The sequence below is a fragment of the Pelobates fuscus genome, chromosome 3 (genome assembly GCF_036172605.1).
Source record: "Pelobates fuscus isolate aPelFus1 chromosome 3, aPelFus1.pri, whole genome shotgun sequence".
Lineage (NCBI taxonomy): Eukaryota > Metazoa > Chordata > Amphibia > Anura > Pelobatidae > Pelobates > Pelobates fuscus.
The window spans coordinates 248,658,699-248,674,562 of NC_086319.1; the positions used below are offsets into that span (position 1 = coordinate 248,658,699).

Here is a 15,864-nt window from a genome sequence, read left to right on the forward strand (position 1 = left end):
GTTTAGCCAGTTCACCAGGCTCCGACGCAATTGTTCCTTTTTGGAGAATTTTGAAGAGGAGTCGTTGGACCTTTGCCAGCGATTTCTGGATAAGAATTATGACCCTAGCATCATTGGTCGGGCGTACCAGAAGGCTAGAGGGCTCAATAGAGATTCCCTTATCAACCAGCGTAAAATTGGAATGGACGGAAAGAACTCTAAAATTATCCCTGGGTTTGCAGCTGATATACTGATTTCATCACCTTCCCCCTCAGTCAAACATAGGGAGATTCTATCTCTATTGGAGAATCATCCGATAATAAGGAGACCTAAACCGAGGATAGACTTTCACATCAGTACTAGAGAGGTGGGTCAGAATAAAGGTCCCATCTTCTCGACAACGTACAATAGGGCGTACAACCAGATCATTCATATCCTAAACAATCATTGGTCTATTCTGCGGTTGGATCCATGGCTTCGTTTCAGTATCCCTGAAGTACCCAGAGTAACATTCCGTAAAAATAGGAATCTAAAGAACCTATTGGCCCCTTCCAAATTTCCGACTGCAAAAACTAATCAAACATCGATATTATGTGAAGCAGGAAATTTCAAATGTGGTGCCACCCGATGCTTAACCTGCCAACACATATGTCACGGAAAAAAGAATTTTCCCCCTTCCTCTAAAGATGAGAACTTCCATACAACCACTAGAATCTCGTGCAATACCTCATTTGTGGTATATCTGTTGATATGTACTTGTGACTTGCTATATGTAGGTCAGACTTCAAGACCATTAAAAGCCAGGTTCAGGGAACACAGACGAGCCATCAGCAACCGTGATAAAAAATCTCCAGTAGCCAGACACTTCCAAATGGCCCATGACAGTAACCCTTCACAGCTTTTAGTAATGGGCATCGAGCATATTGCAGAGAATATACCCAATAGAAAATTAGCCTTAATTACAGCAGAAACTAAATGGATCTTTAGACTCAACACACTTACTCCTAATGGGTTAAATGAAGAAGTGGAATGTAACATTTAAAATTTGGAAGACATACTTATTTGTCCCTGTGAGTGAAAGATCTTTCACTGTCTCTATATGTGGGAGAGGATGAATCGGGAACCACATATATATTACGATTCACCTTAGACCCCATGGTCTCTTTAACACTTATATGAATCCTATATGAGTGTTCAGCATTTTTTCCAATGTTCTTTTTCTTAATTATACATATAAATATATATACAAAAATATAGTGCTCAACATTTATTTTAATGTTCTTGTTCCTAATCTAATATATATAAATAACAGATTTTTATAAAACAATTGAACTATATTATCATTATTATTATTTTTAAATAAAATATAAAAAAAAAAAAAAAAAAAAAAAGGCTCACAAATCAAGATTGATTAATTATCTCTGTTAAACTTGAGATTGAAATACTTTATTAGTAAAAATAAAAGTAAAAATAAAAATATATTTTTAATCTTTATTTTATGTCTATATATATATAATTTTTCGATGTTAATAATATGAGATTGTCCTAATAAGGATATATGTTTTCATTTATTATATTTTGTGTTTTTCTATCCACTTGCAGCATATTTTATTTTAGATCTGTAATGATCTCAGTTTATCAATTAACAATTATGACCATTTACTTTAGATCTGTAATGATCTCAGTTTATCAATTAACAATCATGACCATTCTATGAATCAATTAACAATCATGACCATTCTATGAATCAATTAAGAGTGGGTATATAAACCCGGCTCTTAGACAGCAGACATTGTCTTGAAAAAGTCCTCCAGCTAGGACGAAACGCGTAGACGTGCTGTCTGCTACCTCACCACACCGCCGACGGATTTGAACTTCCCAGCCGATTCGTCCTTTACGACCCGCCATTGATTTTCGGCAAGCGACCTGGCGAGAACGGCCTTTTTCCTGCAGCCCTCACGGTTTGGAGTTTATGTGCTCCCAGTTTCTCACCCGATGGTCGGACGGATAGGGTAAGTTGCTGAAGTGATATCCCCATAGTTTTCCATATCTGGATGTGATTTTTCACCTTTGGGGCCATCCCTATCGCTTCCCTCTTAGTCTTGACCAGGGTGTTTGGCTGGTGTTTGAGCTCCCTCTCCGTAAGACGGCTTGGTCGTCTGGGCACTATCCGTTTATCCACTTATATATTTTTTCACGGACTGGACTGGAGCCTACTGCTTGAACTTTTTTGAGTTCACATATAGTTTTTATGCTAATGTGCACATCTCGGATTTTTTACATCAGTCCTTTGTCGACAAGAATATGAATAAGGGGCCCCTTACTATTCATCACGATTACATCTGATACTGGACGTTTTGAGATGTTGTTTCATTTTTTATGATTGGTTTATTATACAATAAATGATATTTTGTTATACTCTTATATATATATGTGTAGAGTATTCTGATTCAGATAAGACTCACCCAGTACATTCAATTGTGGTTTATGGTGGTCATTGTGGTGATCTCGGCGAGATTGGTCATTTTTAAGTTTATTGATATTTTCATCTTGATTGTTATGTAGATCTGCATAATTAATTGGAGCGCTCACATACCAGTTATATCTTTTCGGTTGCAAAGATAACCTTTCCTCAAATGCAGAGTACACTCTACAGTGAAGTCTACTAGACTTGCAGAAGTATATCAATCGTGCATTTCTTAGTTGCAACTCCTGCCTCAATGAATGCCTGGGAGCTCTCCACTGTGAGCTGGTCCTGCGGGGAAGGATTTTGCTTAGTAGAGCTAGTGGAAGCTCTCCATGAAGGATGTGATTGGCACCTGGTCGATGCTAGATAAGAAGCTAAACTGCAGGCAAATTGTTTAATTACTAACATTTGGTGGGGCACCAGGGCACTCCTGCTTGGAGTGTTTCTTTAAACTTTCTGTAATGTTTGTTCTGTTATCTTTCTATATTACATCACTATATGAAATCTGGTAAAAAAAAAAAAAAAAAAGGAACCTACTTTTAGTCTTTGGTTGTGTGTAGCAAATTTCTAACATAAGTGCATGAAAGATATGAAATAATTCAGCGCTCACAAAGAAGATTGTTTAAATTGATGTCTACTAGCACATTCAATATTTAGTTCTCCAAAGCTTGATTTGGGCGTTATTCGATACAATTGCCATTGCAATCCTAATTAGCTCGTACGTTAGCTGTTGTGTGCTGTGATTAAAAAATATAATTCTTCAATCGGTAAAAAAACAAATTTACAGAATTAAAACTCTGTGGTAGCAAGATGTAGTGTGTGATGATTATCTCTTGTGTTGATCTCGTCTAATCTCGTGTTGTTTTTAGGAATTAAAAACGCCGATAGGAATGAGCTACTGAAAATTGTTTCTGACCCAGTGGAAGAACATGTCATCTCTGTGAGCGACTTCTGGTATCTGGACGATGCAATGTCCAAAGTTGTGAGGAGACTTTGCTTTTCTGCTTCTGAGCCCCCAAGACCAATCAGACAAGTAGTAGAAAGTGAGTCATCCAGGAGCTTGGGGACAAAGAATGAACTCTAGGATTGTCTTGAACGTTAGTAAGATCTCTATCGGCATACATGTTAGCTGCCCACAGGATGATGTGTAACAACCATCACAAGACCAGCAGCACCAACATTTGTTGTTTGAGAGAATGGAATATGATGTGGATGACTTTGTACAGTTTTGTTTTTGTTCTGGTTTTAAATGTGTTATTAAATTCACACTGTTAAACATTATTTTAGGATTAATGTGACACTGTAGCTCAGGTATATTCTATTACAAATAAGTGTATAGGTTTATATGAAAATAATGATAGAAGACAATATCGTTCTTCAAATTGAGCAATTCACTGGACTTTACATTTTCTAAGCACCAGGACCCTACGACACTAATATCACTAAGACATATATATATATATATAGGAGGAGAAACAATTATTCCAAGTCTAGGGACAAAGCAACAGCATGACTTGATACACCACAGGTTCTTTCATGGTATGAGACATCAACAATATTCATTGTGAATTGTATTATATACTCTTTCATCATAGATCGATGTACTTTAACTTTAGCCATCCCTTCAGGACGGTCATTTAACTCATTCCATACCATTCTTTTCCAGCAGTATACAGGACATTTACCTGTTCATAGCTAATAAATTAAAACACATAATGAATGTGGACAGGAAGGCTGACTCACTATTTGTGTTGCAGGTGAAAAAATAGTTGGACCCAGGGATCTGATTATCAGTGAGGAAGGTTACAGCTCTATACACCTCACCTGGTCCCTGGCTACAGGCGAAGTCACAGGTTATCAGGTTGTCGTTAATTCCCTCACAGGAGCTGGGCATATTAATTCCTATGACCAGAGACAGGTAAGCCATTCCCAGCTCTAACAAAGGGAAATGTACCATGGCAGAACTAACCTGCACTCACGTCACACACGCACAGCGAATATAGGTTTGGTGGTCATTGTTACTGTTATTTAATAAAGTGAGAATTCAAAGTAAATTTAAAATTCAAGGCCAAAATAGTCAGCTATGCTTTCAGTTTGGCTACTGTGGCCTTGCCGTGTCATTCTCATATTAGAAAATAATAAAAATAAAAACCACGATAAACTGCTTTTACTCTGGGATTTAACCGGTTATTGTCTGTCACTTGCCAAAGTTTTACTAATGTTAGATTATGCATTCATCTACAGTGCTCCTCAATCCTCTCCTCAAGGCACACCTTCTAGTCCGGGACTTACTGATTACCCAGATGTGTCTAAGGTGTTTAAAAAAAACAAATAAACAAAACCACCTTAGACTCTAAAGGTTTTTTCTTTTTCTTTTTCTAAACACCTTAGACACACCTGGGTAATCAGTACATCCTGGACTGGTCGGTGTGCCTTGAGGAGAGGGTTGAGGAGCACGGATTTATTACATACACACCTGGTTTTATATATAAACACCTGCCATGAACTGGCTGATTTTCTTTGGGCCACTGACATTTTGCCCACTTCAGGGCGCATGTACAAGCCTGCATGGATGGCACCTTTTATTTTATGGATATGGTATGATACCTGATGAACTGGCTACTAGATGCATGTTTTAGTATATCAACCTCTACATTACAAGGGTTATTCACTAATTGCTGGTAATTCAAAATGTATTTCAGTTTGGCAATTTTGGCCTTAGAAAATTTTAAAACTATGTTTTGTAACATACAAAGCAATCTGAATGCATAACGTTAATTAAAAATACTTATTTTACCCTTAATCAAAATTGTCTCTTGTTTGACAGATCGTGTTGGACAGAGACAAAAACACTTTTTTGGTAACAGACCTAAAGCCATCTACTGGGTATGTTTTCACGGTGCTGGCTCTCTATCCAAATGTCATCGGAGATTCTGCCACCGTCAAGGGAAGGACAAGTAAGTTCTCTTGTTTTTATCTTGCTGATAACTTTAAAGATAATCTTTTTAAAATATATAATGTGCTTTATTACACCAAATATTGCATTTTTTTCCGACAATGGAAACTCTTCTCTGAATAAACTTTCACAATATTTAATTAACCTTGCTGCTATTTTGAAACATATGTCACAAATAAAATGGAATCATGACGGAATATTTCCCTCATGTGTCCATAAGGGATTAAGATGAGGGTATTGCTTTTTAGTTTAATTAACTAACAATATAACACACTAAAGCATGTCTGGAAAGAGGATGACTAGTGACATGTCATTCTTAATTTTTTTTTTTTTTTTAGAGTTTTCAATTTATTATTAAATGTGTTGAATGAATGTATAGCACTTATTTATGATGTGCTTTGTAATTAACTCACATGGTTAAAGTGGATCTGTCACTGTTTAGTAACTATCTACACCTGCATGTTATCTACAATGGTATAAAAACATGGGAATAACAACATGGGAATAAACATAAGAAAGGTTAAATACAAACTGCTGCTGGTTTAAACAACAGCATACCTTTAAAATATGATTTAATGGATGAATGAGGGATACATCCTTTTTTTAATGTAAAATATTACAGTATTAACTAAATGTAATTAATTTTAAAACATTATTAATATATATTCCCCAAAAGTTTAGGAGTAATATCCATAGCGTTTTGTCAAAAGTTTTTGCTTTGTTAGCCAATATATTTTTATTAAATTTCATCAAATTTGTTACACACAATACTGAAACAAAATTTAACAAACGTGAATATAACAAAGGAAGAACATGTAAATAATGTCACATCATTAGGTTATCAGTAGGGTCTCCTTATCTAACGATGGATAGAAAGTTTACTAGAGGTATCAGAGATGACTAAAAGATTGAAGATAGAGAAAGAAAAGTTCCAAAAGGTGTGAGAATATAAGCAGAAGAAGGGTATGACACATCTTGTTAAGCTACTTATCACAATTAGAATTTAATTGGTAGTCTCTTTTAACCGCACAATTGACAATGTTGTTTAATCATGCAAGATATGAAATTGATAACAATTATTTGTAATAAAATATGCATTCACATTTCTTAATTTCTTTTAAAGCTCCTGTACCTCCAGTAACAAATTTCAGAGTTGTAGAAGAAGGACTTTTTGGTTTAAAGGTAGCCTGGACTCCCCCCCTTGGGAAACTGGAAGGATACAAGATTTATATCCCACGATGTAAGATATCTATTTAAATTATATTTTACAAAGATATCTTTAGTAAGAATATGTAAATTGCAATATGTAAAGGGACCCTCACTATAACCACCACAGCTGACTCTAGTGGTTATGGGGCTATGATTTCTTTGTCAAACTGTTTTAGAGCAGATTCCCTTTTCCCCTCCGTGAAAGCCTCAGAATGATTATAGCTCCCCCCTAGTCATCAGCCAAGGCTTGAGATGAGGATATAACATGGTCACTTTATTGAGCGAAAGTCACCTTTTTATACAGAAGTTCCCAACAGGGGGTCATCAAGACAACAAAGTATTCCTTAACATATTTCACAAATCTGGTGCCCTGGTGTCTGGGACATAACTTGATCAAACAAGATAACTTTATTAATGATCAGTCACCTGGATGCCTAACAATAAGATCCCCTAAAACAATACTTTCCCCTGCCAGTATCCACAAAACATGCATCACCCCCAGATAGCTCTATCCTAACAGAGTACTCAGTCCAAAGAGCAATTGGAGGTGCCTAGCCCGTAGTAGTTCAAAAGAGAAGTTTGACCGGACTGTGAGCATCCTCCTATCCGGTGCAGACTTCCAGAGAGCTAGGTGGAAGGTCCAATTCAAATTTGGTGACTGCTTGTGAAGTAAACACATGGAGTGCCCTCAAGTTCCTAGGGTCTTTGTATGCCTGACCACCTCCTCAATCACCCCTCCAAATAGCTCCCTGTTTGGAGATATTGGGGCAGAGAGCTATGTGGATAAAGTTTTACCGGACTGCAGCAATCCGTGAGCTGGTCTACAGTTCCAGGAGATTCATAGGTAGCCCCGAGTTAGGGGCCCTCCATGCCTGTAAGAGTCCCCCACAGGTCCCAGAGACACTATGGGTAGTTTGTTAGTCTCTCTTGGCCAAGGAAGCACAGTAGGAAGCGGTTCTGTCGAGTAGTTATAGTTCTTTTGGGAGAAGTTGGGGGTCAATGGAACGGGTGGTCTGTCACACTATACCTTCTAAACATTGCACAAAAGCAGAAAAAAAAGAGTTTTACAATCTTTAAAGGTTAGGACCATCTGAGTAAGTCTTCAAGCAAAACAGTAACTGTTCTCATTGGATGAAAAGTCTGCCATTACTGTTGCCTCCTACATCCAAAAAATAGTTTGGGTTAAGTCCTCTTGATTTATTACAGTGAAAGATAAAATGCTAATTTCATGCACAACATTAATCTTCCACATTGGTTCTGTAGACCACAGCTGATTTCCCCTTTGTAAATTCTCTACTCTGTGAATTATACCATGTGCTGTTTCAGTTGTCTTTTTTATATAGCACTTTTATATGCTTTATATGGTTTTCTATATATTTTTTATTTCTGTATGTAAGTTTAGATCTATCTAAACATTTAATAATCAAAATTCCCTTTTACGAGAGATTGTTTTAGTGTTTCTTATTTTTCTTATTTTGGTTTTCTTTCTCTAGCCAACAGACCTGGATTTACATATGAGCAAATTCTAAAGGGAGATGTCTCCTCACATTCCATTGAAAATCTTGAGGAGGACAAAGAGTACACTGTCAGCATCTATGCCGTGTATCCACAAGGACCAAGCCAACCTGTCTCAGCAGTAGGACGTACATGTAAGTGAGAGTTGGTTTATAAGAGTTTAAGCTTTTTGTTTGTGAAATTTAATGGGACTTGGAGAAACAAATCGACCCATTCAAGTTCAGGTACAGTGAATAGCAGTGAAGTTCGGTTTGTATGCCATTTTGACGTGTTCCTTTGATAGGCAAGCATCTGCTGACCAGTAGATACTGGTAAGAAGGAGTTGGGAGTATCTCCTTGATATGTCCTCAGGTGATACATGCAAAGAGAAATAGAAGGACAATGGAGGATAATATAGTGTAGTATATTCTGCAATTGGGGTATGGAGGAAAAAAAGAGATACACTTGCAGGAAATAAAAACCAAAGAAAAGTTACTTGCGCACTATCCCAAATCCCTATGCACATTTAAATAACAGGAGGTTTTTAGTATCACTACAGTGACCACTTGAGTGTATTCTCAACTGCATACTAAAACCGCCAGTTATTTAGATGTACATAGTGATTTGGGCTAGTGCTCAAAAAAGTATTTTCTTTGGTTTCTATTGTATGTATTGGGGCTCATGTGTACTATAGTCATTGCTGCCGCCCAGGAGTAGTGGGAGTTTAAGTGCAGGACTTATTTATGTGTATTTGTACTTTTGTACAGGAAATGGAGCTATGAAAAAGCTCCAATAAGATGCGCTTGAGCAGTACAATCCCCACTAAAGGATGCGCAGTGTGTCTCTTGGTCCCTGTGGGTAGTTTAAAAATATGAAATAAAACAGAAATAGACACTATATAGTGTAGTAACTTTGGTGGATAAGGATGCACTCACATTTATTGGAGCCTTCTATGTGGCTCCTTGAAACAACATGGAATGGTATAATCCCCACTTTAAGAATGTGTTGATGGTGCAGTGTTTTCTCTGTGGTATATGTGAAAGACAGAAACAGATATAAGATGCACACTGTTTTTGAGATAAAATCAACAAATGAAAGTCCACTTACTAGCTTCAGAGCAAAGTAAGGTTATCCTCCATCCATATGTTTCAGGTGTTATACTTACCACCGCGGAGGATGACGTTTAGAATATTTGTGGAGTTCCAGAATAAAACAGGATGATCCAGAATAATAAAATATAATATCTAGTGATAAAAAAATAATATCTAGTGATAAAAAACAAGGGTATCAAAAGTAACATTTACGCATTTCACCACATCACAGGGATTTTCCAAAGTGTTCTCTCTTTTTTCCTCCATACTCCATTTGTAGACTATACTACACTATATCCTTTTATTTCTTATTGCATACATTACCTGAGGACACACCAAGGCGCTACTCTCAACTCCTTCTTACCAATTATTTATCTGGCCAGGGATGTTTGAGGTGCCACTTTCCAGTATTTTTCTAGAGCTGAACCTCCTCTATGGGCAAAACTGGTCTGCACATCTGAGTGTCCTGTGGAGTGTGAGAGAGGTGAAAAACATCCAGTGAACTGTAATTCTGTGGGTGAAAATATTCTGTTAATTAAAGTCCAGAGGCCTATTACCGACTCAGTCACACTGAAGTAAAGGCCACAAATACTCGAACAACTGGTCCTGAAAATAGGGGTGTGCACAAGGACACATTTGCATGCACAATGCATCAAACCTTAAAAAGGATTGCTTACAACAGTGAACGGCCACAATGGGTTCGCATACTTCTGTGTTAAAGGGTTACTCCAACCATCATAACCACTCTAACATGCTGTAGTAGTTATGAAGAGAGGAGTACCCACTGGGCACTGAGGCTCCTTCATCCCCGGTGTCTGCAGAGCTGTGGAAGCTGGATACCGATCCTGTGGCTCATTCATTAAATGACAGTCTGTGCATAGAAATAAGCATAGAATTAACATTATCCAGCCTGGAACTCTTCTTCCGGGCTGGCTAACGACTCTCCAATAACGCTGCCAGGAGAGTTTTTGGAGAGTTATATTTCCAAAAGCAAATGAGTTAACTCTGTATATAGAATACAGGTTGCACCAAATATAAAGTCCAATAAATTGCGAATTTGCTTGCTGATGGCTGTCCAGACTTTGAATAGTTAAAGATGTATGCAATAAAACAGAGAATAACCAGTGATATCTAGTACTAGTGCAGATTATCTAGTACTGGGAACAGGACACACAACAAAGATATGTGTGATATAGTACTCACATTTGATAGAGCTATAAACCAGCTCTGAGCGAAACAGCATACAGTGGTACAATCCCCACTAATGGATATGTAGCTCTGTTGGTCAGTCTCTCAGCATACAGATGTATGTATAAAAGATATAAAAAGCAGACAATAGTGCTCTCTGTGATACATACATTAATAGGAGAAAATAAATATGGTCTACTCACATTTAGCACCACTCAAATATTACTGCTTATATACAAATACTAATAATGTTGAGTAGGTCCTACAGGGTATAATCCTCACCAGGGTATTTGTGTATGTAAGTATTTGATTATTCTGTACTGTTTTTGCTTTATCCTTGTCAGTAAGTTGTTGATGGTATCCATTACTATCAGTGTTTGCTGCCTGTTTATATATATATATATATATATATATATATATATATATATACACAAACATTACAAAAGATAGGATACGCGCTAATAGATCAACTATAAATATATATATGTATATAAATGTATATATATATATCTATATTTATTTATAGTTGATCTATTAGTGCTTATTCTATCTTTTGTAATGTTTTTATGAACTCTATATATGTAGATTTTCATTGGAAAATCAATTAAGTGGTCATGGTGCTTGGAGTAACCATTGAAGAGGAGAAATTGTTGCACTGTACATGTGATCACCAATACTGATCAATTGAAGTGTGAAAAATAATTAATCTTAGTGGTTGAACCTTAAATCTTCTGCAAACATGCAAGTATTAGGGTCTTAAGTAGTTATACATTGTACAATTCTATGGTTCCATCATGCTTGTCCCAATAGTGGAAGCTGGTGGTGGCTTACATTTGGCAATAATAATAAACGAGCTTCATCTAAATAGCACAGGTATCATACCAATGTTGTAGCATACCCAAACATTACTTCTGACCACATAGATCTTTTGTCCCATATTCCAGTATATTTCCAGCTGGAAGTACACAAAAGCATGTGGTAATGGATTGATTTACCTAATAATTCACATATACAGTGTACATGATGTATAGACATTGTTACATTACCATGCTTGAAACTAATTATCAGCATCACTACCAACAATGCCAGTTATCGTTATAACATGCTCTTAAGTAGTAGATATTTTTATGATTTGCAAACAGTTTAATTTAGGTAGCATTAATTTAAAATCTAGATCATTAATTGATGCCCTTAATTTTGTATGTATTTCTTTGTTTGAATACAGTAAAGCTCCTTTCTGTTAAAAGCCTGTCACTACAGAACATCACAACAGGTACCATTCGAGCATTTTGGAGTCAAGTAAAAGGAGCGACTGGATATCGTCTCACCTGGTCTTCCGAAGGTAAGATAAACATATTATAGTTTTTTTCCCCCCTCATGTTTATTCTATTGATTGCCTATGATGTTCAGAATGTTGTTTAGATAGAATATAATAAATGTTAATTAAAGGGATTCTATAGTGCCAGGTAAACAAAGCTGTTTCTACAGTGCCGTCTCCCTTGCGAGCCCCGTCTCGCGGCACCTATAGGGGTTAAAACCCCTTCAGTCACTTACCTGAATCCAGCGCCAATGTCCCTTGGCGCTGGGTCAGGCTCTGCCCACTCTGGAATTCCTCATGCATAGTGTGGGGACATGCACCCGGAAGTCCCTCTAGTGGCTGTATAGTAGACAGCCACTAGAGGTGAAGTTAAACTTGAGAGGTAATTATTGCAATTTCTCAGAAACTGCAATAATGACCACTGTCACCCCGACCCCTTCATCTCAATTAAGTAGTTTCGGTGCCGTGTCGCCCCATTTTAACCCGGCATATGAAAATATTGCTGTTCTGTACAACGTTGCCAACAGCCATTTGAGGCACTTCCAATGCAATAGCAGCGTAAACCTATGCTATTTCTATCAGATGGTCTTAAAGATGCCATCTGATTGGCTAGTCTCTCAACGCTCTCTTTTTGGAAATCTTTGGATTGGCTGAGATTATCAACATCAATGATCTCAGCCAAGGAGGAAGAGCATCCCAATGGAGATTGGTGCTTCAAAGGAGAAAAGGTAAGTAAAATACCTTTTTTTTTTTTTTTTTTTTATTCTTGGCTACCAGGGCACTAAAACTTTAGGAATATACATTTGTATTCTTAACGCTATAGTGTTCCTTTAATATGTCAAACGGATCTTTGCTTGGTTAGTACGAGCAAATTAAAAATCAGAAAATTATTTTACATGTTTGTACTAATGACATTTTATATCTTACAATACAGAGGGAAATGATCAGAACATTAACCTGTCTGATGCATATGGCCAGTACCTGATTCAGGGTCTTCGAGCTGACACAGAGTATACGGTCACCATTAATCCAATATTTGTAGACATAGAGGGTCCTATAGTTTCTGCTCAAGCTAAAACTCGTAAGTATATGGAAATAAATTACAATAATCTGTGAAAATATCTTACAATGTTCACAACTTATTTCCAAAGATCCTGTTGCTGTTTGATCGTTCATGGGGGGAATTAAATAAATCTGAAAAAGGCTGGGAGCAAATATGTTGATAACCAATATTAAAACAGAAACTATTTATATGACAGGATGACTATTTTTATTTATTTATTTATTTTTTTGATGACTATAATTGCAGTGGGTGCTACTACAGTGGAAAGTCTGAAAGCGAGTGCAGTGAGTATCAACACTGCAGTGATATCATGGAATGCTGTGCCAGGGGCTACAGGATACAGGCTGGCATGGGGACCCACTCCAGGTAAATAATATATTAACTGGCATATAGAACATTACAACAATAAACCCCCTATCCATGTTACTTTATAGTTTGTTTGCTTTTATTTATCAAATTATTTATTTAATTTACTAATGATTTACATTCTATATTGTTTTTAAATTGCAATATGTCTTTCTTTCTTTTTATTTTATTAATTTATTCTTCTCAAAGAATTTATTGGAAGGGATCGTCCCCGCCAACTTGCATTAGACAGTTCTATCACATCATACCAGCTGAAAAATCTCGCCCATAACACAGAGTATGTCATCTCGTTATATGTGCTTTTCGGGTCTGCAGTGGGACCTGGGATTTCTACAACAGCCAGGACTTGTATGTATCATGTAATGTTCATATTTTATGTGTCCGAGTAAATAGTAATTTGTAATTTTCTTTTTTCATTACTAATTATTAATTATTTTGTAGAATATAGATTCCAATAACCAAATTCTCAGATACAGTCATAGGAAAAAAGAACGTACACCTTTTTTGAATTCTGTGGTTTTACATATCAGGACACTATAACAATCATTTGGTCCTTAGCAGGTCTTAAAATTAGGTAACCACAACCTCAGATGAACAACATATTACACAGTGTCATGATTAATCTAACACAAATAAAGCCAAAATGAAGAAGCCATGTGTACAACTAAGTACACCTTATGATTTAATAGCTTGTAGAACCAACTTAGTTGCATAGTTACATAGCTGAAAAGAGACTTGCGTCCATCAAGTTCAGTCTTCCTCACATATGTTTTTGCTGTTGATCCAAAAGAAGGCAAAAAACCCAGTCTGAATCGCTTCCAATTTTGCAACAAACTAGAAAAAAATTCCTTCTTGACCCCAAAATAGCAGTCAGATGTCTCCTTGGATCAAGCAGCTATTACCCCACTAATTAGAAATTGTATCCCTGTATGTTATCTTTTTGCAAGTAGTTATCCAATTGCAATTTAAACATCTGTATAGACTCTGACAAAACCACCTCTTCAGGCAAAGAATTCCATATCCTTATTGCTCTTACTGTAAAAAAACCTTTTCTTGCCTTAGATGAAATTTCCTTTCTTCCAGCCTAAATGTGTGACCTATGTATAGCCCTGTTTATGAGTAGATTTCCAGATAAAGGTTTGTACTGGCCCCGAAAATATTTGTATAATGTTATCATATCCCATCTCAGGTGCAGTTTTTACAAACTAAAGAGATTTAAATTTTTTAACCTTTCTTCATAACTAAAATGCTCCATTCCTTTTATCAATTTTGTAGCTCGTCTCTGCACTTTTTCTAGTGCCATGATATCTTTCTTTAGAACAGGTGCCCAAAATTGCACAGCATATACAAGGCGTGGTCTTACCAGCGATTAATAAAGATGCAAAATTCTATTTTCATCCCGAGAATTGATGCCCTTATTTATACATGACAAAACCTTACTGGCCTTAGCAACTGCAGATTGACATTGCATATTGCTGCCTAATTTGTTGTCTATAACAATTCCCAAATCCTTCTCGTGTGTGGTTATCCCTAGTTCACTACCATTTAGGGTGTAAATTGCTTGTGCATTCTTAACCCCAAAGTGCATAACTTTGCATTTCTCTACAAAGTAAGCATTTTCTGTATGGCATTATCAGTCTCTCACATCATTGAGGAGTAAATTTGGCCCACCCTTCCTTACAACTTCCTTTTAGTTTATTGTTTTGCTGGCATTTGTTTATGAACAGCTTTCTTAAGGTGCCGCCATAGCATTACAATCAGTTTGAGGTCTGGACTTTAACTGGGCCATAGCAGCACCTTGATTATTTTATTTTTTAGCCATCCTCTTGTATATTGCTAGTGTTCTTGGGATCATTGTAATATGTAATCAGTATGTGACCCAATTTCAGCCAAGATGTAGCTGTTGCACAGATGACCTCACATTTAGCTCTAGAATACTTTGGTATACAGAGGAGTTTATGGTTGACTCAATGACTACAAGGTTCCCATGTCTTGTTGCTGCAAAACAAGTGAAAATCATCACCTCTCCACCATTGTGCTTGACAGTTGGTATGAGGTGTTTGTGCTGATAAGCTGTTTTTGCCAAACATGGCATTGTGTATGATGGTCAAACATCTCCATTTTGGTCTTTTCTGTCCAATGGACATTGTTCCCGAAATCTTGTAGTTGTTCACATGTAACTTTGCAAACCTAAGCCATGCTGCAATGTTCTTTTTAGAGAGAAGTGGCTTTCTCCTGGCAACCCTTCCAAAAAAACATACTTGTAATTTTTTTTTTCTAATGGTACTGTCATGAATTTTAACATTTAATATGCTAACTCTGGCCTGTAGAGTTTGAGATGTAACTCTGGTTTCTTTTGCAATTTCTCTGAGCATTGCATGGTCTGACCTTGGGGGGACATCCACTCCTGGGAAGATTGGCAACTGTCTTGTTTTCTGAATGTTTTCCACTTTGGAATAATCTTTGTCACTGTAGAATGATGGACTTTAAATTGTTTAAAAATGGTCTTATAACCCTTACCAGTTTATTGGGCAGCAACAATTGCTTATCTAAGATCATGGCTGATGTTTTTTCTCATTGGCACTTTGTAAACACACACCTGAATGCTCCAGACCAGCAAACTGCTAAAACGTTGGCTTTTATAGATGTGTTGCACTTTCTTCGTTTTTCACACATGGCTTCTCTCTTTTGGCTTTATTTTTGTTAAATAAATAATTACACGTGTGTAATATG

The 15,864-nt window shown here is 36.7% G+C and overlaps 1 protein-coding gene across 1 annotated transcript in view; it reads left to right on the top strand.

Annotated features, from left to right (window-relative positions):
* Positions 1-15,864, top strand: part of LOC134601732 (collagen alpha-1(VII) chain-like) — a 414,484-nt gene that overhangs the window by 80,198 nt on the left and 318,422 nt on the right. The window contains exons 6-14 of the mRNA XM_063446237.1: positions 3,316-3,489; positions 4,204-4,364; positions 5,274-5,403; positions 6,526-6,642; positions 8,105-8,260; positions 11,610-11,726; positions 12,637-12,783; positions 13,012-13,131; positions 13,321-13,479. Of these exons, the coding sequence (XP_063302307.1) occupies positions 3,316-3,489; positions 4,204-4,364; positions 5,274-5,403; positions 6,526-6,642; positions 8,105-8,260; positions 11,610-11,726; positions 12,637-12,783; positions 13,012-13,131; positions 13,321-13,479 (1,281 nt within the window). The remainder of the gene's footprint in view (positions 1-3,315; positions 3,490-4,203; positions 4,365-5,273; positions 5,404-6,525; positions 6,643-8,104; positions 8,261-11,609; positions 11,727-12,636; positions 12,784-13,011; positions 13,132-13,320; positions 13,480-15,864) is intronic.